Below are 26,038 nucleotides of genomic sequence, written 5' to 3' on the forward strand. Positions count from 1 at the left end.
CTGTGAGTAGGTGAGCTATCAGAGGAACGAAGTGTGTGCGTGCGTGCGTGCATGCATGTTATAAGCTTCCTTAGGGATTTAGTGCATTTGTTTCTGCGCCAACCAATTTAGGCAACCAAACCATTAATAGTGTATAAATATGCCTAAAACCTACAATACCAGTCTTGTCAAATCTACCAGCAATGCCAGCATGCCACTGATTTTCATTTGCGGATTCTTAGACTTGATCTAAAGAGCTTCTCCCATGCAGTGGATTTACAAAGGGGCAGGTTTCAATCATGATCAGTCCAAATCATTGTGTAGAGAAAGGGGAAGATCGGTATACATGCATGCATACCTTCTTGTTAAAGGCCCAGATCTTGTCCCATTCCATGTTGACCACAGACCTGGATCCACCCTGGGTGAAAGAACAGACGGTTTCAAAGATGGAATCAAACACAAAATAAAAGGTTTAACAGTCTAAAAACATGACAATAAGAGTTCATTACAAGGTCCATTTTTATCTCATATCAAATCATATCAAATCTGTGTATCAATCAAGTACCTGAATGTGATTGTTTTCAATTCAAGTGCTCAAAAATAAATAAAAATAGCTTCTTATAAGACAAAGATTTCTCAAGCAAGATTTTTGCTAGGACTGTGTGGGAGTGGTCTGAGTGGAGAGGGGAAAACAGAAAACTAGCTGTTATTGGCAGAATACTTTGGAACTGTTTCTTATTGGTCTATTAACTAATTTACCGCCTGGTGATGACGCCAGTCAGGCCAAAACAGGAAGACATTTCCAGCAGTCTTTTCAAACAGCTCTTACACTAGAATGGCATTATAAAACACAGGAATATCACTACACTGGGCCTTATGGGTCTATTGAAGTAACAGAATAAAGTTTAAGCTTGTTGTTTTTGCATGGGCTGCATCTCAATCCACCACATACACTCAAGTCGTGCATCCACAGTGGAAGGTGGCGGCGCTACAGCGGTGTTTGCTCGACACCCATTGCTGATAGGTATATAAAAATCGAGCACACAGACATGCAATCTCCATGGACAAACATTGGCAGTAGAATGGCCTTACTGGACCTCAGTCACTTTCAATGTAGCACCGTCATAGGATATCACTTTAACTGCCCGTGATTTTGGAATGAGATGTTCGACAAGCAGGTATGGTCATGTAGTGTAGAAACACACACCTGGGCAGCAATGAACTGCTTGAGGCCCTCGACGGTCATTCCTCTGCGCAGGACACCTCTGACAGTCGGGAAGCGGGGGTCATCCCTGAGGCAGGGGAAAAAAACATTTGATTTGGATCTGGGCTTCAATGAAGAATTAAGATTATTTTACTAACAGGTATCACAAATCTACTCCATCAGTGCAATGGGAAGTGACCATCATCCCCAGGTGTTGTGTTCAGCAGGGAAAAAACAGAATGGTACTAACTGTACTTGTCAAATAAAAACAGATTAATTTACAGATTGCCAAAAATGTTGCTAAGGTGAGCCGTAATAAACATAACCCTGTCGTATGGAAAGCGTATTAGGTTTACTCACCAGCCGTCGACGTAACCCTGGTCGACAAACCATGTGAGCTTGCGTTTGGAGAGCACCGTGTTGTTGAGGTTGAGCCGGGCATACTCCCAGATGTAGGGCTTGCGCAGGCGCAGTGCCTCGATCACCCAGTAGAACTGGTCGTCGCGGTCGTGGTACTCCGTGGTGCGGAGCGCGTGGGTCACACCCTCTACGCTGTCCACGATTGGGCAGGCGAAGTCGTACGTGGGGTACACCCTGGGGGGGTAAATATAATGTAAATGTGTGAAGCCTGTTACGCGCCTAAGTGAGCTGCTACACAGGACATGCGTCGCGAGTGATACACTCCCATTTTATTAAATAATATGTAACCTGCTGCACTGACCATGTGAACAACGGGGTGCTTTTGGTACGCGAACGTTACACACCTGGTATATCGGCTCTGTTAAAGGAAAGAGATACCCATTTTGATTATTCTATTGTTTATGTGCATCTCTGGGCGATGTTCCATCGATTCCCAGGGTCATTTCATGTTAATCTGAGCTATAGTCATTCAAGCAGGTAGAAATTCAGCCGGTATTGCGATAAAGCCACTATCACTACACTGGAAGTCAACAGCAATACGACTTTTAGATAAAAATCACACATGTCAGATTTCAATATTGGCCAATGTCATAACGATAGAGGTTGTCTTCTCTCGAATGAGCAATTGATCATATTTTTGTGAAATTCCTACCACCACATTTCTCCTATTTGTCTGCCACTGCAGTCCAGGGTGCATTGCATGGTGCCTACGCAAATGTCAGACACCACTCTGTAGGTACATCGATCTGCAGGTTGAACATAGAGAGATTATAGACTCCTAAATTGACGGCACAGTTTGTTTAGGTGATTTTAAAGCCAACTAGCTCCTTCATATACTGATATTGACTTCGGTATTGTGTCTACGTTTGATAGCTCGCTACAGTGACTTCAGAAATGTTTCACAGCCCTTGACATTTTCTACATTTTGTTGTATTACAGCCTGAATTTGCAACGAATGAAATTGAGATTTTGTCGTCACTGGCCTACACATAATACATTATGTCTAAGTGGAATAATTGTTTTGAATTATTTACCAATTAATTCAAATTAAAAGCTGATAAGACCCCTTTGTTATAACAAGCCTCACTTGCCGGAGAGGAAGGAAACCGCTCAGGGATTTCACCATGAGGCCAATGGTGACTTTAATACAGTTAAAGTTTAATGGCTCTGATAGGAGAAATCCATCTTCAGTTTAGGGCTGTCCCGACAAAAAATAATAATCTTGGTGGACTGAAAGTAGTCTGTTTTTTCAACCAATCGATTGCTCGAAAATTGCAAACATATTTTTCCATACACTGTATATAGACAACCCCTTTGTGTTTTAATAAAATCAACTACAGTACCAGTCAAAGGTTTGGACACTCATTCAAGAGTTTTACTTAATTTGTACTATTTTCTACATTGAAGAATAATAGAGAAGACAAAACTATGAAACAACTTTTTTTTTAAGTGTTAAAATCAAAAATATATTTTACATTTGAGATTCTTCAAAGTAGCCACCCTTTACCTTGCTGACAGCTTCACACACACTTGGCATTCTCTCAACCAGCTTTACCTGGTACGCTTTTCCAACAGTCTTGAAGGAGTTCCCACATATGCTGAGCACTTGTTGGCTGAATTTCCTTCACTCTGTGGTCCAACTTATCCCAGACCTTCTCATTTGGGTTGAGGTCGGCTGATTGTGGAGGCCAGGTCATATGATGCAGCACTCTATCACTCTCCTTCTTGGTCAAATAGCCATTACACAGTCTGGAGGTGTGTTTTGGGTCATTGTCCTTTTGAAAAACAATGGATAGTCTCAGCATGCGCAAACCATCCGGGAGGGTGTAACACTGCAGAATGCTGTGGCAGTCATGCTGGTTAAGGGTGCCTTGAATTCTAAATAAATCACAGACCGTGTCACCAGCACAACACCCCCTCACCTCCTCCTCAATGCTTTACAGTGGGATATACACATGCGGAGATCATCCGTTCACCCACACCATCACACCTCCTCCTCCATGCGTCACAGTGGGAATCACACACGCAGAGATCTGTTCGCCTACTCTGCGTCTTACAAAGACATGGCGGTTGGAGACACAAATTTAGATTCCCAACGGTCTAATGTCCATTGCTCGTGTTTCTTGGCCCAAGCAAGTGTCTTCTTCTTATTGGTGTCCTTTAGCAGTGGTGGTTTCTTTGCAGAAATTTGACCATGAAGGCCGGTCACATAGTCTCCTCTGAACAGTTGATGTTGAGATGTGGCTGTTCTTTGAACTCTGTGAAGCATTTATTTTGGGCTGCAAATTCCTGAGGCTGGTAACTCTAAAGAACTTAAACGCCTCAGCCGAGGTAACTTCCTTTCCTGTGGCGGTCCTCATGAGAGCCAGTTTCATCATAACGCTTGATGGTTTGTGCTACTGCACTTGAAGAAACTTTCAAAGTTCAAGAAATGTTCCATGTTGACTGACCTTCATGTCTTAAAGTAATGACTGACTGTTGTTTCTCTTTGCTTATTTGAGCTGTTTTTGCCATAATATGGATTTGGTATTTTACCAAATATGGCTATATTCTGTATACAACCCCTTCCTTGTCACAACACAACGGATTGGCTTAAACTCTTTAAGGAAAGAAATTCCACAAATTAACTTTTAACAAGGCACACCTGTTAATTGAAATGCATTCCAGGTGACGACCTCATGACGCTGGTTTTAGAGAATGCCAAAAGCTGTCAAGGCAAAGGGTGGCTATTTGAAGAATCTGAAATATGAAGTATATTTTAAATTGTTTAACACTTTTTTGATTATGTGTGTTATTTCATAGTTTTGATGTCTTCATATTCTACAATGTAGAAAATAGTACAAATAAAGCATGACCAGAGCATGGTCCAGTTGAGGAACTCTTGTAATTCTCAATGGATGTAAAAACAAACTTTGTTTGCGTGCTGTTTGAGGTGAAGAAAACATTACATTGAGAAGCTCCATAGGTCATTAGTGGTGTTGCGTTAAGCCAATCAGATCCCCAAATGGGCACATTTATATGCCTACAACTGCACACAGGCCATGTACCTTTAGGCCTACCTCTATGCGTGCACGTCCTCACTCAACATTGACAGAACTTGTAAATAGAATTAAATAAACCTAAACTTGTTCTCAAGTGTAGCATAGGTTGTGCACTCTGCAAACAATGTGTCCAAGACTGAAATATTGAAGGATTTAAAATTAAATGACCATAACCAAAGTAACAAACATTATAGAATCGAAATTATAGGATTTAGCCGTCAATGTACTACTGGTGATATATAGTGCACTCGGAAAATATTCAGACCCCTTCACTTTTTCCACATTCTGTTACAGCCTTATTCTAAAATTGACTCAATAAAACAAATGGCCTCAATCTACACACAATACCCAATAATGACAAGGCGAAAACAGGTTTTTAGACATTTAATAAAGAATACAAATAGCTTATTTTCATACGTATTCAGACCCTTTGCTATAAGAATCGAAAATAAGCTCATCCTTTTTCCATTGATCATCCTTGAGATGTTTCTACAACTTGAAGTCCACCTGTGTTAAATTCAATTGATGGCCTCGAAACAACCCGTCTCGGAGCTCTACGGACAATTCCTAAAACCTCATGACTTGATGGTTTTTGCTCTGACATGCACTGTCAACTGTGGGACCTGTCATGTCTTGTCATATTATGTCTTGTTCCTGTTCTTTCTCTTCACTCTGTCTCCCTCTGCTGGTCGTATTAGGTTACCTTCTCTTTCTCTCCTCCAGCTGTTCCTCATCTCCTCTAACTACCTCGTTCACCCTTTTCCCACCTGTTCCCTTTTTCCCTCTGATTAGGTCTCTATTTCTTTCTCTGTTCCTGCTTCTTTCTTTGTCAGATTCTCGTTTGAGTTTCTCATGCCAGAAACAAACTATCGTCTCGTTTGCTTCATCCTTGTCCCGTCCTGTCGGAATCTGCCTGGCAAGTGCATCCTGTACTCAGCTAACTGTCTTATCGTTTGTACTGTGTCCAGTTCATCTGATGCTACGTGAGATCAGGTACCACTGTTCCTCTACGACCCGCGGCTACCCAGAGAGACCTGCAGCCTGTCGCCGCTAACCCAGCTATTCTCCTCTGCTGCTAAGAAGGGGGCTCTTTTGTAATTATCAGAAGGACTTTTTGTTTCATTTGTCGCCCTCTCTGCGGGTTGTTTATTTTTCCATTATCTACATCTGAAGAGGATCTATGTCTTCCCTGTGTTTACATTAAAGGACTTTTTTTTTGTTAAACCGCTTTTGGGTCCTCACTCAAGTGTATAACAGGACCTTGTATAGACAGGTGTGCCTTTCCAAATCATGTCCAATCAATTGAATTTACCACAGGTGGGCTCCAATCAAGTTGTAGAAACATCTCAAGGATGGTCAATGGAAACAGGATGCACCTGAGCTCAATTTCAAGTCTCATAGCAAAGGTTCTGAATACTTAAGTAAATAATGTATTTCAGTCTTCAAAAATGTCTAAACTGGTTTTCACTGTCATTATGGGGAATGGTGTGTAGATTGATGAGGATTTTTTTTTTTATTTGATCCATTTTAGAATACGGCTGTAATGTAACAAGTCAAGGGGCCTGAATACTTTCCGAATGTATAGTATAATTATTGTTTAATGATGTGTTCATGCAGGGCCCATCTGCAAACGAAATCATGGTCTCAGCATGACTCCCTGATGATATAAAACTTAAATGAAAAATTTTAAATAGCGGATGAATTTAATAAATTACTACATTTTTTTGTAGTGTGCTGTGTCCCCCTACCTGTAGGTGGTGCCAGTTCGGGGGTGGGGGGCATTCTTGCAGCGGTAGAAGGTGGGATCGCGCATGCAGCCGTTGTTGGAGGCCATGTCAATCTTGGCCCGCATACAGCAGGTCTGGCCGTACTCCGTGCCTGCCTTCATCTCCTCCCACATCTTTAGGTTCTGCTCCACCGCTGGTGGAGGGGTGGAGAAGACATGGGAGAAAGAGGAGGAAAGGCGATGAGTGAAGACTGCGAGCTGTTTTAAGTATCACAGTCATCATCAACTGAATTCCAAATGGACCCTAGATAAGTTGAAGCAAAGTGAATTATTTAAAAAAGTATGGTCTGTTTTTGGATTAAAACAGAATTCACTAGAACACCACGTTTTCTAACCACCCAATTAATTTGAACATCAAAGTGTAAGTACAAATTTAAAGCCTCTGATGAGATCCAACTTTCAAAACAAGTACTTGGCTTGCTGACAAGTCAACTGACAAGCTAGCAAACTACGATCAAAGGAACAAGTGCTTTCTTACCCCTTTACTTACACTGCACATTTTATTATGTTACAGCCTGAAGTAAATGGTTAACAAACAAATTCTCAACACATAATGACGAAGTGAAAACATGTTAAGACATTTTTGCCAAATTATTGAAAATGAAATCTCATTTATATAACCATTGAAACCCCTTTGCTAGGAGACTCCAAATTGCGCTCAGGTGCATCCAATTTCCTTTGATTGTCCTTGAGATGCCATTACAACTTGATGAGTACACCTGTGGCCAATCCAATTGTTTGGACATGACTTAAAAACCCACCAGTCTATATAAAGCACAGGAGGTTGGTGGCACCTTAACTGGGAAGGACAAGCTCATCAACTAAGCAAAAGAAGAAACGTCCTTATTTCAGAACCCGGTCTTTCAAAGATCATTCATAAAAATCCAAACAACTTCACAGATCTTCATTGTAAAGGGTTTAAACACTGATTCCCATGCTTGTTCAATGAACCATAAACAATTAATGAACATGCACCTGTGGAACGGTCGTTAAGACACTAACAGCTTACAGAAGGTAGGCAATTAAGGTCACAGTTACGAACACTTAGGACACTAAAGAGGCCTGAAAAACACCAAAAGAAAGATGCCCGGGGTCCCTGCTCATCTGCGTGAATGTGCCTTAGGCATGCTGCAAGGAGGCATGAGGACGGCCAGGGCAATAAATTGCTATGTTCGTACTGTGAGACCCCTAAGACAGCACTACAGGATGACAGGACGGACAGCCGACCGTCCCCGCAGTGGCAGACCACGTGTAACAACACCTGCAAGGGATTGGTACATTTGAACATCACACCTGAGGGACAAGTACAGGATGGCAACAATTACCCGAGTTACACCAGGAACGCACAATCCCTCCATCAGTGCTCAGGCTGTCCGCAATAGGCTGAGAGAGGCTAGACTGAGGGCTTGCAGACCTGTTGTAAGGCAGGTCCTCACCGGACAATCACCAGCAACAACGTCTCCTATGGGCACAAACACACCGTCGCTGGACCAGACAAGACTGGCAAAAAGAGCACTTCACATACGAGTAGTGGTTGTCTCACCAGGGGTGAAGGACGGATTTGTGTTAATCGTCGAAGGAATGAGCGTTACACAGAGGCCTGTACTCTGGAGCGGGATCAATTTGGAGGTGGGGGGTCCGTCAGGGTCTGGGGCGGAGTGTCACAGCCTCATCGGACTGAGCTTGTTGTCATTGCAAGCAATCTCAACACTGAGCTTTACAGGGAAGACATCCTCCTCCCTCATGTGGTACCCTTCCTGCAGGCTCATCCTGACATGAACCTCCAGCATGACAATGCCACCAGCCATACTGCTCGTTCTGTGCGTGATTTCCTGCAAGACAGGAATGTCGGTGTTCTGCCATGGCCAGCAAAGAGCCCTGCTCTCAATCCCATTGAGCACGCCTGGGAGATGTTGGATCGGAGGGTGAGGGCTAGGGCCATTCCCCCCAGAAACTTGCCTTGGTGGAACAGTGAGGCAATAGTTCACAGCAAGAACTGGCAAATCTGGTGCAGTCCATGAGGAGGAGATGCACTGCAGTACTTAATGCAGCTGGTGGCGACACCAGATACTGATTGTTACTTTTGATTTTGACCCCCCCCTTTGTTCAGGGAAACATTATTCCATTTTTGTTGTCTATGGAACTTGTTCAGTTTGTCTCAGTTGTTGAATCTTGATATGTTCATACATACATAGGTGTCTCCTTCCGGAGACACCTGAAACCCCACCTCTTCAAGGAATACCTAGGATAGGGTAAGTAAGGGTAGGTAATCCTTCTCCCCCCCAACAAGATTTAGATGCAAGTGGCTGTTCCACTGGTTGTCATAAGGTGTATGCACCAATTTGTAAGTCGCTCTGGATAAGAGCGTCTGCTAAATGACTTAAATGTAAATGTAAATATACTTTCACATGTTAAGTTTGCTGAAAATAAATGCAGTTTTCAGTGAGAGGACGTTTCTTTTTTGCGGAGTTGAACAATGGCTGGAACTGAATTAATGGAATTTATTCGAACTTGATACCATTCCATTAACCACATATTCCAGCCATTATTTTCTCTGAACATCTTTTGGGCGGCAGGTAGCTTCGCAGTTAAGAGCATTGGGCCAGTAACCGAAAGGTCGCTGGTTCGATTCCCAGAACCGACGAGGTGAAAAATCTCTCAATGTGTCCTTGAGCAAGGCCCTTAACCCTAATTGCTCCTGTAAGTCACTTTGGAAAGGGTTAATAATAGTACAAAACATGTACACACAACAGTGTTCGAGAATATTGGACTATTGGCTTTCATACTTTTTGAATTCTGAGCGCAGCTCAAGCAATTTCTTCAACTGTCAACATTCAAATTAATAGAGGACGTGTACCAGAGGGCGTTCGTTGGGAATTGCGGTGAGGTGCGTGTTCAGGAATTGCGGTGAGGTGCTATGAGTCCCCGGCGGATGGTGGTCTCAGAGCCACGTAGCTATGTCACAATGGAACACCGGACTATCGCGTCTCACAGTCCATCGACTATGATTTATGCTTAAGAAGGGCTTCTTAATGACTCAAATTTAACATCTGATCAGGGATAACTCCGTTATAACTAGGGATGCACCGATATGACATTGTTGGACGATAGCGATATCCAATATTTTCATTGCCAAAAAAAAAAAAATGATACCCAATATTAACTATTTTTTTGCAGCCTTTTAAGCATGCTAGTATAGTTAAATAGTTGAACACCAAAAAGTTGTAAATTGGACTTGTTAATGTTTGGAGGTTAAATATTTCTAAGAATATTTTTTTGCATTTTGCGTTATGGTAATGAGCTTGAGCCGTAGTCACGATACCGGATCCGGGATGGGTCGCCACAAGAAGTTAACAAGTCCAATAGCTCAAATGAAAGATAAACACCTTGTTCATCTACCCAGCAAGTCAGATTTCTAAGATGTTTTACGGCGAAAACATAGCACATATTTATATTAGACCACCACCGAAACAAAAGACGAGAGGCAGCCATTTTGTCCAGGAAAATATAAAATTATAAAAGCAGGATTAAAAAATAAATCATTCACTAACCTTTTGAAAATCTTCATCAGATGACAGTAATAGTACATGTTACACAATACATTTTTTTTTGTTCAATAATATGCCATTTATATCCATAAATCTCTGTTTACAATGACGACATTTCAAAAAATGCTACTCAAATGTCCGGAGAAATGATGATAGCTCCGACAGCTAACGTCAGATAACAAGCAATAAACATGACTAAATATACATGTTCTACATATAGTTACAAAGATACACTTCTTCTTAATGCAACCGCTGTATTACATTTATTTTTAACGTTACAGAATTCGTTCACTGGCTATACAATGAGACGGCGCTCAGATATTAGCAGTATGTCTCCTCTACGTTTGGAGTCCACAGAAACCCAAAATAACCAAATAAATATTCCCTTACCTTTGATGTTCTTCGATCAGAAGACGTAGAAGGAGTCATACTTACCCAATACATTGTTTGGTTTCACATTGTGTGTCTCTGTATTAGCATATGCTAACAGCTTCAGTTGAAATGCACCCAAAATGACTTCTGGTCCCGCACTCTTGCGCATCAAAACTTCAAATTTACATATTATATGTCGACTAAACTGGTCAAACTATGTGCAGAATCGAGCTTTATGATGTTTTTAACGTGTAAAACAATGATCAGCGTGAACAGACAAACCGCCTTCAATTGCTGTTACTTGGAAAAGAACGTGCCCCAAATCGGCCACAATACTAAATATGTCACCAAATAATTCATTAAGACACTGTTTTACAAAGGTCTACAGTAGCCTCAACAGCACTCTTTAGGGTAGCACCATGGTGTAGCCGGAGGACAGCTAGCTTCCGTCCTCCTCTTGGTACATTGACCTCAATACAAAACCTAGCAGGCTCTTGGATCTCACCCTGTTTCATAGACTTACACAGTAATTATGACAACTTCCAGAGGACGTCTACCAAAGTATCATAACTCTTGCAGCATGAACTGACATGTTGTTCACCCAAAGCATCAGAGAACATACCTAGTACTTAACCTCTCTAGGGTACGTGGGACGCTAGCGTCCCATCTGGCCAACATAGTGAGGTTGCAGAGCGCCAAGATCAATTACAGAAATGCTCATTATAAAAATTTAGAAAACAAAAACATATTTTACATAGGTTTAAAGATTAACTTCTTGTTAAACCAACCAGTGTCATATGTATAAAATGCTTTTCGGTGAAAGCATACCTAGCCCAGAACATACCTAGCCCAGTTGACAAATTATTACAAACAGTAACCAGCCAAGTAGAAGCTTTACAAAACTCAGAAATAGAGAAAATTAATCCCTTACCTTTGATGATCTTCATATGGTGGCAATCAGAAGACATTAATTTACTCAATAAATGTTCCTTTTGTTCGATGAAGTCTCTTTATATCCAAAAACCTCAGTTTTGTTAGAGCGTTTTCTTCAGTAATCCACAGGCTCAAACTCAAGTCAAAACAATCAAAACAATCAACAAATCCAAATTGTATCCGTAAAGTTCATAGAAACATGTCAAACAATGTTAATATTCAATCCTCAGGTTGTTTTTCTTAGCCTAAATTATCTATAATATTTCAACCAGACAATAACGTTGTCAATATAAAAGGTAAACAAGAAATGCACATGCGCCTGAAAAAGCTCTGCGACCCCTTAGGGTCCACTCCTTTAGACTGGTCTTACTCCCTCATTTATAAGAATACAAGCCTGAAACGATTTCTAAAGACTGTTGACGTCTAGTGGAAGGCATATGAACTGCAAATGGAGTCCTAAGTCAATGGATACTGTAATGTCATTGAATAGAAAACTACAAAACCAACTAAAAAAACTACTTCCTGAATGGATTTTTCTCAGGTTTTCACCTGCTAAATCAGTTGTTATACTCACAGACATTATTTTAACCGTTTTAGAAACTTTAGTGTTTTCTATCTATACACTGTACTGCATGATTGTACCAGGTTTACTAATGCATTAGTTCTATTAGCTATGTTGACTACAACATTACTTTAGCTGATATAGGGACAACGATGTAGGCTGTGTGTAGAGGTTATGATATGGTTTGGCTTGGAAAGGTTTTCACCTAGCTTATGAGTTTTGCATTGAAGTCCACAAGCGAAGGGAGAAGGTGAGAGGAGGAGAGTGCATAGATGGGAGAAGGTATAAAATGTGGCTCCTATGAAAGTGAACTGTGTTTTTATGTATGATCAGGGTTGTTCCTATTCATGCCACCAATTAGGTTGAAAAAAATGTTTCTTAAAATGGAAGCGAACGAAACGGGGATAAACATACCAGAATTTGTCCAATAAAATTTGTTTGCAACTGTTGGACTAATGATTACACCATAGATGAGCTAGTTGCAGGCAAGCGTGTGCAAGGCGGTATTGAAGGTGCCAATGTCTGTCACCTCAAATTTCTCTCTCGACTTGTGAGCACATACGTTGTCAACTTGCATTCATAGGCTAGGTTGTAGCAACATGATGGGAATAAGGCAAATTCGAGTATTATGTAGTTGCCTAAACCTATCGATGTTACATTGAACTTTGAATGGAATATGAATGACAGTCATCCAATATGCTGTAATAGAAATAAGGCCATACTCATGAAAAATAATGAAAAAAATTTGCGTCCTTCCTTTTCTGAAACGGAACCAACCACCACTGCATATGAAACTTCAGAGCCAATCAGTTTCAGATATAAGGCGGTGGATACGGACAAGGGGACAAGTTTGAATTCAGCTATCGCACCACTCATATTGCCCTTACAGTTGCTGCGGTGGCTTGACTCGGTGCGCTGCTCCCTCTCTGCCTTCATCTGCTCTGGGGGTGTGTCATCGATGTAGGCCTTGCCCTCCCTCAGCAGCTGCTCCGCCATGCCCTGAATGCGGGGAAAGTGGTCGCTGGTGTAGGTGAACTGGTCTGGCTTGATCTGCAGCATGGCCACGTCCTCCAGGATCACCTGAGACAGACACAAATGAAAATTATTTGGCTAGATCCCTTTTCTGCAGTTTCATCCCAACCATTTTATACTTGTGGTTGTTTTAGTAGGTCAGACATTCAATTATTACCCTTTTTTTTTTACAAGTAATTCAGCTTTTACATAATGCTTCCAGGCAATAGTAGAACATAAAAGCATTCTCTCTCCTAAAATGTCTTATATTCTTTAATGTGTAGCCTATTCTCAGTTTCCACACAGGATTGTTTATACATGAATTCAGAAGATTGAAGTGTGGGAGATACCTTCTCAAAGTCCTCTTTTTCCTTCTCAGGGTTGGTGTCGTCAAAGCGCATGATGAGCTTGCCCTTGAAGGTCACCTGATAGTGCTGGTTGAGCAGGGCAGCCTTGGCATGGCCAATGTGCAAGTACCTGAGAAAAAGCGACATGTACAAAAGATCTGTTTTTCCTAATGAATATCACTGTTGCTTTGGGAAGTTGCCCCTTACCCGCTGGCCTCAGGGGGGAAACGGACCACCACCTTGCCCATCTCGGCTCCTGGCAGCTCCACAAACTTCCCCACGTCCTGCTGCTTCTCCTTCTCAGACTGAGAACAGGGACATAGAGAGGATACAGTCAAGGGGACATTAGAATGCAGTAATGCTTGATTTAAGTGAACATTTGAGTTAAGTGTGCAGATCTCAAATTAGGACTCTTAACAGTGTATTCACATAGCTCACTACTTGTGCCACAAAACAACCAGAATTTTGTATTTTCAGAATCTTGTATTTTCAATGGAAGGAGGCGACATTCAGCGAGTTGACCATTGGCAGTTGTGTTACTTACATTGGAATTGCGTGAGGGGGCCTTGCTGTTGGTGTACTTGTGGCCCACGGCGGTGAAGGGCACCTGGGAGCCCAGGAAGGCAAACCAGCGAGCCACATGGGAGAAGGCCCCAGCTTTTGTCTGCATCGACTGCCACTCGCTACTACCTATACACAGATGAGAGAGAGATGGAGAGAGGTCCTGATGGGCAGTAGAATGTGTGAGTGTGCGGGACTCTGTTTGAATCTGGGTTACAAGACTGTAGAAGCCTAGGCAACATGGCTGCATCTACCCCATCCATCTTCAAGTTTAGTGTTAAGACTATTTCATCAGCTGAACATGACAAGCACCAAGTTTTCCCCAAGATGTATTTTTATGACAGGACATACAAGAGAAGGTATACAAAGTAGTATTCAGGACTGAAAACATCAACACATTAAATTGAAACCAACAGAAGCACAGTGGGGAGGCCAAAACTACCTAAGACCCTCAAACTCAATTCTAGACCTCAAAGCCAGTTCCACTACATCGTTCCCCTCTAAATCAGGGACTGATTTACACTTGGGACACCAGGTGTGCACAATTATTTATTAGGTCGAACATAAAACCAGCAGGTTCCAGACCTCGTAAGGTATCAGTTGAGTTCCCCTGGCATAAGATATGGTGGGAGAAACACTGACCTTTGAGCGCGGCCCACACACAGATGTCGGCCAGGGTCAAGCTGTGGCCCACGAGAAAAGTGCGCAGCTCCAGAGCCTTGTCCAGTTCCCCCAGGGCTGCAGCCAGGCCAGACTGGCCACACACACGTTGTGCACTGAATTCCAGCCAGTGGTCCACCTGGGAAGAAAAATAGAGAGGCACACAAGCAGTGAGGGACAGAGGAAGAATGGGGTGGGCATAGAAAAAGTTGCATTCTGACTGAAAATAATGTACAGTGCATTATTCAGACCCCTTGACTTTTTCCACATTTTGTTACGTTACAGCCTTCTAAAATGTATTAAATTGTTTTCCCCCCATTGATAGACTCATAATACCCCGTTATGACAAACCAAAAAACGGTTTTTAGATTTTTTTAGCAAATGTATTAACCTCTCTGCGCACGGAACCCGGTAGCGGGATGAAATTTGACAACATACGGTGATCGCTACATAAATAGTCATATTAAACATTCATGATAATACAAGTGTCTCACATGTTTCAAAAGCCTAGAATCTTGCTAATCCAACTGAGTTGTCAGATTTAAAAAAGGATTTACTGCAAAAGAATACAATGCAATTATCTGAGGATAGAGCCCCATAAAAAACAACTATTTCAACCAGCACAGGCGTAATAAAATCACAAATTGCAATAAAATAAATTGTTTACCTTTGACGATCTTCCTCTGTTTGCAATCCCAATGCTCATTGTTACACAATGGTCTTTTGTTTGATAAAATCAATTTTTATAGCCTAACACAAAACATTTTGTGAACAGATTGTGTCGTGAATTCCGTCTCATTCCATTTTCGCCGACACATTCGAGGTAAATACACACACAAAATTTTTCCAGTCATGTTTGGTTTCATTGCAATCAACTGTGTTTGTAACACAACCAAACCTGATGGGTCATTTCGCGGGACGCATTGACTGAAAGAAACCGATTTGAAGACAACAAGTAATGACATCATTGTGCACGAATGATTTTCCCGCTGTTTCATTGATTGACTGTATTTTAACCCAATGACCACTAATCGTCTTGAAATCTAGCTGGGTAGAGAGCCAATGAGCTGATGAGGTAAACGGCAATATGTCATGTTTATGTGTTGGAAGACCAACCCATGTAATAAACCGGAAGGAGCAACGCATGTTGCGCACAGCATTGTTTTGGTAAAGCGCATATTCTGCTGTTTATATATCAATCAGTATGGCGACTAAGTCAGGAAAAGCTAAATCTAAGTCTAGATATACAGATGTACACACAATTTTAGAAGAAATTGATCGAGGACGATTCATTTAGCGAATCCCAAATGGAGGAATATTTTTTGAACTGAGAGGACAGTTTTGGACTGGTAAGTTCTTCTCATGCTAATGCCGTTGTTTGAAATTAATAATATAAAATATTATTTGTGAAATGAAATAGCCTATTTGAGGCTGTTGAGGGGAGGGCAGGCCCACAACAATGGCCAAAGTGAAATGGAGACAGTAGATACAGCTGGTCTGTTGCAATATAATAAAGACAGATCTAGCTGGTTTGTCACAATACACTGCTCAAATAAATAAAGGGAACACTAAAATAAAACATCCTAGATCTGAATGAATGAAATATTCTTATTAAATACTTTTTTCTTTACATAGTTGAATGTGCTGACAACAAAAATCACGCAAACATTATCAATGAAAATCTCATTTATCAACCCATGGAGGTCTGGATTTGGAGTCACACTCAAAATTAAAGTGGAAAACCACACTACAGGCTGATCCAACTTTGATGTAATGTCCTTAAAACAAGTCAAAATGAGGCTCAGTAGTGTGTGTGGCTTCCACGTGCCTGTATGACCTCCCTACAAAGCCTGGACATGCTCCTGATGAGGTCGCGGATGGTCTCCTGAGGGATCTCCTCCCAGACCTGGACTAAAGCATCCGCCAACTCCTGGACAGTCTGTGGTGCAACGTTGGTGGATGGAGCGAGACATGATGTCCCAGATGTGCTCAATTGGATTCAGGTCTGGGGAACGGGCGGGCCAGTCCATAGCATCAATGCCTTCCTCTTGCAGGAACTGCTGACACACTCCAGCCACATGAGGTCTTGCATTGTCTTGCATTAGGAGGAACCCAGGGCCAACCGCACCAGCATATGGTCTCACAAGGGGTCTGAGGATCTCATCTCGGTACCTAATGGCAGTCAGGCTACCTCTGGCAAGCACATGGAGGGCTGTGCGCCCCCTCAAAGAAATGCCACCCCACACCATGACTGACCCACCGCCAAACTGGTCATGCTTGAGGATGTTGCAGGCAGAACGTTCTCCACGGCGTCTCCAGACTGTTACGTCTGTCACATGTGCTCAGAACCTGCTTTCTTCTGTGAAGAGCACAGGACGCCAGTGGCGAATTTGCCAATCTTGGTGTTCTCTGGCAAATGCCAAACGTCCTGCACGGTGTTGGGCTGTAAGCACAACCCCCACCTGTGGACGTCGGGCCCTCATACCACCCTCATGGAGTCCGTTTCTGACCGTTTGAGCAGACACATGCACATTTGTGGCCTGCTGGAGGTCATTTTGCAGGGCTCTGGCAGTGCTCCTCCTTGCACAAAGGCAGAGGTAGCGGTCCTGCTGCTGGGTTGTTGCCCTCCTACGGCCTCCTCCACGTCTCCTGATGTACTGGCCTGCCTCCTGGTAGCGCCTCCATGCTCTGGACACTACGCTGACAGACACAGCAAACCTTCTTGCCACATCTCGCATTGATGTGCCATCCTGGATGAGCTGCACTACCTGAGATAGTTGTGTGGGTTGTAGACTCCATCTCATGCTACCACTAGAGTGAAAGCACCGCCAGCATTCAAAACTGACCAAAACATCAGCCAGAAAGCATAGGAACTGAGAAGTGGTACCACCTGCAGAACCACTCCTTTATTGGGGGTGTCTTGCTAATTGCCTATAATTTCCACCTGTTGTCTATTCCATTTGCACAACAGCATGTGAAATTTATTGTCAATCAGTGTTGCTTCCTAAGTGGACAGTGTGATTTCACAGAAGTGTGATTGACTTGGAGTTATATTGTGTTGTTTAAGTGTTCCCTTTATTTATTTGAGCAGTGTATAATAGAGACATTAGATCTAGCTGAAATGTCATAATGTAAATGAGACAGTATATCTAGCAGGTCTATAATAATATAGTCAACCTTATGTTCCCTGTACTCTATATATACAGTGGGGCAAAAAAGTATTTAGTCAGCCACCAATTGTGCAAGTTCTCCCACTTAAAAAGATGAGGCCTGTAATTTTCATCATAGGTACACTTCAACTATGACAGACAAAAGGAGAAGAAAGAAAATCCAGAAAATCACATTGTAGGATTTTTAATGAATTTATTTGCAAATTATGAAATTGTCCCCATCATCATATCTGAATGTTTGTTTTATCTTGTTCATTTTAAAGATGATACAACCATTATTTTTTTTATTTTTTTATGTATTCAGGCAGAAATTGAAAAAAGTAGGGGGTAGCTCTAAGAGGTTTAAAAAATAAACTCTCACATTTACACAAATATTCAGACCATTTAGTCAGTACTTTGTTAAAGCCCCATTTGCAGCGATTACAGCCCCGAGTGGTCTTGGATATGACGCTACAAGCTCGGCACCCCTGTATCTGAGTAGTTTCTCCCATTCTTCTCTGCAGATCCTCTCAAGATCTGTCAGGCAGATTATTTTTCCAGGTCTCTCCAGAGATGTCCTATCAGGTTCAAGTCCTGGGCCACTCAAGGACATTCTGAGACTTGTCCCGAGGCTACTCCTGGGTTGTCTAGGCTGTGTGTTTAGGGTCCGTTGTCCTGTTTGAAGGTGAACCTTCACCCCCAGTCGGAGGTCCTGAGCACTCTGGAGCAGGTTTTCATACAGGATCTCTACTTTGCTCTTTTCCTCGATCTATGACTAGTCTCCAGGTCCCTGCCGCTGAAAAACATCCCCACAGCATGATGCTGCCACTACCATGCTTCACCATAGGGATAGTGCCAGGTTTCCTCCAGACTCCAATCAACTTGTAGAAAAATCTCAAGGATATTAAATGAAAACAGAATGCACATGAGCTCAATTTCGAGTCTAATAGCAGAGGGTCTGAATACCTATGTACATAAGGTATCTGTTTTCATTTTTAATACATTTGCAAAAATGTCGAAAAAACTGTTTTTGCTTTGTTATTATAGGATATTGTGAAGAGGATTTTTATGTATTTAATCCATTTTAGAATAAGGCTGTAACGTTACAAAATGGGGAAAGGGTCTGAATACTTTCCGAAAGCACTGTAACTAGATTCATGGCATTTCGGAATGTGCACCATGCGACTGTGTGCCATTTGAGGACAGAAAACATCTGACAAATTGTGATTCGAGTGTTATGTCCCTTAAATTGATTAAATAGCTGTTGATTTTCTGAGTGAATTGAATGCAGCCTCTGGACAACTTCAGCCCTTCAGGTTTTCCATTCAGTAGCTCAAGCTAATAATGCAGGGTAGATTTTGGGTACGCCCAAGCGTTGGGGTCAGTGCTAGTCTCACCTCAGTTTGTTCCAGCATGTTGGAGCCGTACAGGCCCAGACTGGGAGCCAGGCGGGCAAGGTAGCGCGTGATGGAGTTCAAATCGCTGAACTGCACTGACCTAAGGGAGCGAGATGGGGAGAAACACCACAGACAACACACTTGATCGTTTCAAAGGCTAAGCCTTATAAAACACTTCCTACAGCGTGGCTGCAGACTGAACTCTTATCTGTCTGAACTAAAGATCCTGAAGCTTGTGTGCATACGCGGATCACGTTGTGCGCATGTGTTTATTCTCTACTTTACACAGTCTCTGCTCCACTCATAGAGAACAGGCTACTCTGGCAAATAGTGCTAGTTTAAAGTTATGTCAAAACCCAATCAATGTCTGCAAGACCACATAATGACAGTATTCTCCATAACAAATCCAACTATAAAATAGCATAACGTTACTGTAACAGAAAAACGCCACCGCATATCTCTCTTTCTCATACACATACATACGTATATACACACATACACACACTAGAGGTCGACCGATTATGATTTTTAAACGCCGATATCGATACTGATTAATGGAGAACCAAAAAGGCCGATAATTAAATTGGGCGATTAAAAAAAAAAAATGTATTTGTAATAATGACAATTACATCAATACTGAATGAACACTTATTTTAACTTAAACATAATACATCAATAAAATCAATGTAGCCTAAAATTAATGAAACATGTTCAATTTGGTTTAAATAATGCAAAAACAAAGTTTTGGAGAAGAAAATAAAAGTGCAATATGTGTCATGTAAGAAAGCTAACGTTTAAGTTCCTTGCTCAGAACATGAGAACATATGAAAGCTGGTGGTTGCTTTTAACATGAGTCTTCAATATTCCAAGGTAAGAAGTTTTAGGTTGCAGTTATTATAGGAATTATGGGACTATTTCCCTCTATTCCATTTGTATTTCATTAACCTTTGACTATTAGATGTTCTTATAGGCACTTTAGTATTGCCAGTGTAACAGTATAGCTTCAGTCCCTCTCCTCGCTCCTCCCTGGGCTCGAACCAGGAATACAACAGCCACCCTCGACTGAGCGTTACCCATGCAGAGCAAGGGAAACAACCACCCCAGGGCTCAGAGCAAGTGACGTTTGAAACGCTATTAGCGCGCGCTAACTAGCTAGCCATTTCACTTCGGTTACACCAGCCTCATCTCGGGAGTTGATAGGCTTGAAGTCATAAACAGTGCAATGCTTGACGCACAACGAAGAGCTGCTGGCAAAACGCATAAAGTGCTGTTTGAATTCATGTTTACGCGCCTGCTTCTGCCTACCACCACTCAGTCAGATACTTAGATACTTGAATGCTCAGTCAGATTATACGCAACGCAGGACACGCTAGATAACATCTAGTAATATCAACCATGTGTAGTTAACTAGTGATTATGATTGATTGTTTTTTTCGAAGATAAGTTTAATGCTTACTAGCAACTTACCTTGGCTTACTGCATTCGCGCAACAGGCAGTCTCCCTGTGGAGTGCAACGGTCGTTATTGCGTTGGACTAGTTAACTGTAAGGTTGCAATCCCCCGACCTGACAAGGTGAAATTCTGTCGTTCTGCCCCTGAACGAGGCAGTTAACCCACCATTCCTAGGCCATCATTGAAAATAGGAAAATGTTCTTAACTGACTTGCCTAGTTAAATAAAGATTAAATAAAAGGTGTAAAAAAAAAATTTAAAAATTAAAATACAAAAAAAAGTCAAAAAATACTGATGTCCGATTGATATGAAAACCTGGAATCGGCCCTAATTAATCGGCCATTCTGATTAAAACCGGTCGACCTCTAATATACACATATATACATACACAAACATACATACATACATATATACACATACATGCGTATATATACACACACACGTATATATACACATATACTATATATATACTAGATATACATATCTGTCTTCGTATCCAAGATAATTGTGTAGTTTAGAGCGTGTAGTCTTAGAGTGATTATCTTAATTTACCGAGGTTAGCTAGCCAGCTATTTGTCGTCCTTAACGTAGGAGACACTGCTAGCTAGCCAACAGCTAGCCAACATCTACCGAATAGTACTTCCGCACTCAACAACCCGGTCGCATTACGCTTCGCTCCACAGGTAGTATCACATTTTCATTTCATTACAGCACAACGGTTTGATTTGTTTGATCGTAGCTAGCTACATAGCTAGCTACATAGCCGTCTTTGTATCAAAGATAATTGTGTAGTCTAGAGCAATTTTCTAGGTTAGCTAGCCAGCTATTGTCGTTCTTTTAACGCAACGTAACGTAATCAACACTAGCCAGCTAGCCCCCGAATAGCAGCACTGTAGAAACTATTACACTCAACGGAATGACTTGATTAGTGTAGTGTCAACAACGCAGCCACTGCCAGCTAGCCTACAAAGTCAACAACGCAGCCACTGCCAGCTAGCCTACTTCAGCAGTACTGTATCATTTTAATCATTTTAGTCAATAAGATTCTTGCTACGTAAGATTAACTTTCTGAACATTCGAGACGTGCAGTCCACTTGTCATTCCAATCTCCTTGCATTAGCGTAGCCTCTTCTGTAGCCTGTCAACTATGTGTCTGTCTATCCCTGTTCTCTCCTCTCTGCACAGACCATACAAACGCTCCACACCGCGTGGCCGCGGCCACCCTAATCTGGTGGTCCCAGCGCGCATGACCCACGTGGAGTTCCAGGTCTCCGGTAGCCTCTGGAACTGCCGATCTGCGGCCAACAAGGCAGAGTTCATCTCAGCCTATGCCTCCCTCCAGTCCCTCGACTTCTTGGCACTGACGGAAACATGGATCACCACAGATAACACTGCTACTCCTACTGCTCTCTCTTCGTCCGCCCACGTGTTCTCGCACACCCCGAGAGCTTCTGGTCAGCGGGGTGGTGGCACCGGGATCCTCATCTCTCCCAAGTGGTCATTCTCCCTTTCTCCCCTTACCCATCTGTCTATCGCCTCCTTTGAATTTCATGCTGTCACAGTTACCAGCCCTTTCGGTCCCCTCGGACCAAAATGAGCTTGATGCCTTGATAAGCTCCTTTCCTGAGGACGGCTCACCTCTCACAGTTCTGGGTGACTTTAACCTCCCCACGTCTACCTTTGACTCATTCCTCTCTGCCTCCTTCTTTCCACTCCTCTCCTCTTTTGACCTCACCCTCTCCCCCTACTCACAAGGCAGGCAATACGCTCGACCTCATCTTTACTAGATGCTGTTCTTCCACTAACCTCATTGCAACTCCCCTCCAAGTCTCCGACCACTACCTTGTATCCTTTTCCCTCTCGCTCTCATCCAACACTTCCCACACTGCCCCTACTCGGATGGTATCGCGCCGTCCCAACCTTCGCTCTCTCTCCCCCGCTACTCTCTCCTCTTCCATCCTATCATCTCTTCCCTCTGCTCAAACCTTCTCCAACCTATCTCCTGATTCTGCCTCCTCAACCCTCCTCTCCTCCCTTTCTGCATCCTTTGACTCTCTATGTCCCCTATCCTCCAGGCCGGCTCGGTCCTCCCCTCCCGCTCCGTGGCTCGACGACTCATTGCGAGCTCACAGAACAGGGCTCCGGGCAGCCGAGCGGAAATGGAGGAAAACTCGCCTCCCTGCGGACCTGGCATCCTTTCACTCCCTCCTCTCTACATTTTCCTCCTCTGTCTCTGCTGCTAAAGCCACTTTCTACCACTCTAAATTCCAAGCATCTGCCTCTAACCCTAGGAAGCTCTTTGCCACCTTCTCCTCCCTCCTGAATCCTCCCCCTCCTCCCTCTCTGCAGATGACTTCGTCAACCATTTTGAAAGAAGGTCGACGACATCCGATCCTCGTTTGCTAAGTCAAACGACACCGCTGGTTCTGCTCACACTGCCCTACCCTGTGCTCTGACCACCTTCTCCCCTCTCTCTCCAGATGAAATCTCGCGTCTTGTGACGGCCGGCCGCCCAACAACCTGCCCGCTTGACCCTATCCCCTCCTCTCTTCTCCAGACCATTTCCGGAGACCTTCTCCCTTACCTCACCTCGCTCATCAACTCATCCCTGACCGCTGGCTACGTCCCTTCCGTCTTCAAGAGAGCGAGAGTTGCACCCCTTCTGAAAAAACCTACACTCGATCCCTCCGATGTCATCAACTACAGACCAGTATCCCTTCTTTCTTTTCTCTCCAAAACTCTTGAACGTGCCGTCCTTGGCCAGCTCTCCCGCTATCTCTCTCAGAATGACCTTCTTGATCCAAATCAGTCAGGTTTCAAGACTAGTCATTCAACTGAGACTGCTCTTCTCTGTATCACGGAGGCGCTCCGCACTGCTAAAGCTAACTCTCTCTCCTCTGCTCTCATCCTTCTAGACCTATCGGCTGCCTTCGATACTGTGAACCATCAGATCCTCCTCTCCACCCTCTCCGAGTTGGGCATCTCCGGCGCGGCCCACGCTTGAATTGCGTCCTACCTGACAGGTCGCTCCTACCAGGTGGCGTGGGGAGAATCTGTCTCCTCACCACGCGCTCTCACCACTGGTGTCCCCCAGGGCTCTGTTCTAGGCCCTCTCCTATTCTCGCTATACACCAAGTCACTTGGCTCTGTCATAACCTCACATGGTCTCTCCTATCATTGCTATGCAGACGACACACAATTAATCTTCTCCTTTCCCCCTTCTGATGACCAGGCGGCGAATCGCATCTCTGCATGTCTGGCAGACATATCAGTGTGGATGACGGATCACCACCTCAAGCTGAACCTCGGCAAGACGGAGCTGCTCTTCCTCCCGGGGAAGGACTGCCCGTTCCATGATCTCGCCATCACGGTTGACAACTCCATTGTGTCCTCCTCCCAGAGCGCTAAGAACCTTGGCGTGATCCTGGACAACACCCTGTCGTTCTCAACTAACATCAAGGAGGTGGCCCGTTCCTGTAGGTTCATGCTCTACAACATCCGCAGAGTACGACCCTGCCTCACACAGGAAGCGGCGCAGGTCCTAATCCAGGCACTTGTCATCTCCCGTCTGGATTACTGCAACTCGCTGTTGGCTGGGCTCCCTGCCTGTGCCATTAAACCCCTACAACTCATCCAGAACGCCGCAGCCCGTCTGGTGTTCAACCTTCCCAAGTTCTCTCACGTCACCCCGCTCCTCCGCTCTCTCCACTGGCTTCCAGTTGAAGCTCGCATCCGCTACAAGACCATGGTGCTTGCCTACGGAGCTGTGAGGGGAACGGCACCTCAGTACCTCCAGGCTCTGATCAGGCCCTACACCCAAACAAGGGCACTGCGTTCATCCACCTCTGGCCTGCTTGCCTCCCTACCACTGAGGAAGTACAGTTCCCGCTCAGCCCAGTCAAAACTGTTCGCTGCTCTGGCCCCCAATGGTGGAACAAACTCCCCACGACGCCAGGACAGCGGAGTCAATCACCACCTTCCGGAGACACCTGAAACCCCACCTCTTTAAGGAATACCTAGGATAGGATAAAGTAATCCTTCTCACCCCCCTTAAAAGATTTAGATGCACTATTGTAAAGTGGCTGTTCCACTGGATGTCATAAGGTGAATGCACCAATTTGTAAGTCGCTCTGGATAAGAGCGTCTGCTAAATGACTTAAATGTAAATGTACTAGTCGGTCGACCAATTAATTGGAATGGCTGATTAATTAGGGCCAATTTCAAGTTTTCATAACAATCGGAGATCGGTATTTTTGGACACCAATTTGGCCTAATTCTTTTAAAAATATTTTTTTAACCTTTATTTAACTAAGCAAGTTAGTTAACCTCTTGCTCCTACCTGACACGCAGGCGTCCCATCTAGACATCTGGAAATGCAAATGGGCTACGCTAAATGCTAATAGTACTAGTTAAAACTCAAACGTTCATTAAAATGCACATGCAGGGTATTGAATTAAAGCTACACTCGTTGTGAATCCAGGCAACAAGTCAGATTTTTAAAATGCTTTTCGGCGAAAGTATGAGAAGCTATTATCTGATAGCATGTAACACCCCAAAAGACCCGCAGGGGACGTAAACAAAATAATTAGCATAGTCGTCGCTACACAAACCGCACAAATAAAATATAAAACATTCATTACCTTTGACCATCTTCTTTGTTGGCACTCCTAGATGTCCCATAATCACTATTCGGTCTTTTTTTCCGATTAAATCGGTCCATATATAGCCTAGATATCGATATATGAAGACTGTGTGATAAACGGAAAAAAATAGCGTCTTATAACTTAACGTAATTTTTTTTAATTAAAAAAGTCGACGATAAACTTTCACAAAACACTTCGAAATACTTTTGTAATGCAACTTTAGGTATTAGTACACGTTAATAAGCGACCAAATTGATCACGAGGCAATGTATATTCTTTAGCTGTCCGTCTGGAAATAATGTCAGAGTAAATCTCAACCAAAATATCCAGTCGGAGACTTGAACAAATGGCTTGTCTCTTCTTCGTTTGACCAAGAAAGAAAGCCTAGGCAAATGACAAGACTGTTGACATCGTGTGGAAGCTGTAGGTATTGCAACCCCAGCCCCATTTATTGTGGTTCGCCTTTATCAATGGGTTGAAGTGGCGGATGGATATACATTTCCATTTTCAGTGATCAGATTTTCCTGCGCTTTTCGATGAAACGCACGTTCTGTTATAGTCACAGCTGTGATTTAACCAGTTTTATAAACGTCTGACTGTTTTCTATCCACACATACTAATCATATGCATGTACTATATTCCTGGCATGAGCAGCAGGGCGCTGAAATGTTGCGCGATTTTTAACAGAATGTTCGAAAAAGTAGGGGGTAGGCTTAACAGGTTGAACACATTCTTACTTTCAATGACAGCCTAGGAATGGTGGGTTAACTGCCTCGTTCAGGGGCAGAACGACAGATTTTCACCTTGTCAGCCCGGGGGATTCAATCTTGCAACCTTACAGTTAACTAGTCCAAAGCAATAACCACCTGCCTCTCGTTGCACTCCACAAGGAGACTGCCTGTTAAGCGAATGCAGTAAGCCAAGGTAAGTTGCTAGCTAGCATTAAAGTTATCTTATGGTTGATGATATTACTA

General features: G+C 43.2%; 1 protein-coding gene across 1 annotated transcript in view; it reads right to left on the bottom strand.

Annotated features, from left to right (window-relative positions):
• eprs1 (glutamyl-prolyl-tRNA synthetase 1) overlaps window positions 1-26,038 on the bottom strand; it is an 87,963-nt gene that overhangs the window by 58,331 nt on the left and 3,594 nt on the right. The window contains exons 3-12 of the mRNA XM_035752748.2: window positions 18,971-19,070; window positions 14,407-14,563; window positions 13,748-13,893; window positions 13,411-13,508; window positions 13,207-13,333; window positions 12,733-12,925; window positions 6,393-6,564; window positions 1,544-1,777; window positions 1,187-1,271; window positions 338-397 (exon numbers count right to left, since the gene is read on the bottom strand). Coding sequence (XP_035608641.1) covers window positions 338-397; window positions 1,187-1,271; window positions 1,544-1,777; window positions 6,393-6,564; window positions 12,733-12,925; window positions 13,207-13,333; window positions 13,411-13,508; window positions 13,748-13,893; window positions 14,407-14,563; window positions 18,971-19,070 — 1,372 coding nt within the window. The remainder of the gene's footprint in view (window positions 1-337; window positions 398-1,186; window positions 1,272-1,543; window positions 1,778-6,392; window positions 6,565-12,732; window positions 12,926-13,206; window positions 13,334-13,410; window positions 13,509-13,747; window positions 13,894-14,406; window positions 14,564-18,970; window positions 19,071-26,038) is intronic.

This window comes from Oncorhynchus keta, chromosome 35 (genome assembly GCF_023373465.1).
Source record: "Oncorhynchus keta strain PuntledgeMale-10-30-2019 chromosome 35, Oket_V2, whole genome shotgun sequence".
Classification (NCBI taxonomy): domain Eukaryota; kingdom Metazoa; phylum Chordata; class Actinopteri; order Salmoniformes; family Salmonidae; genus Oncorhynchus; species Oncorhynchus keta.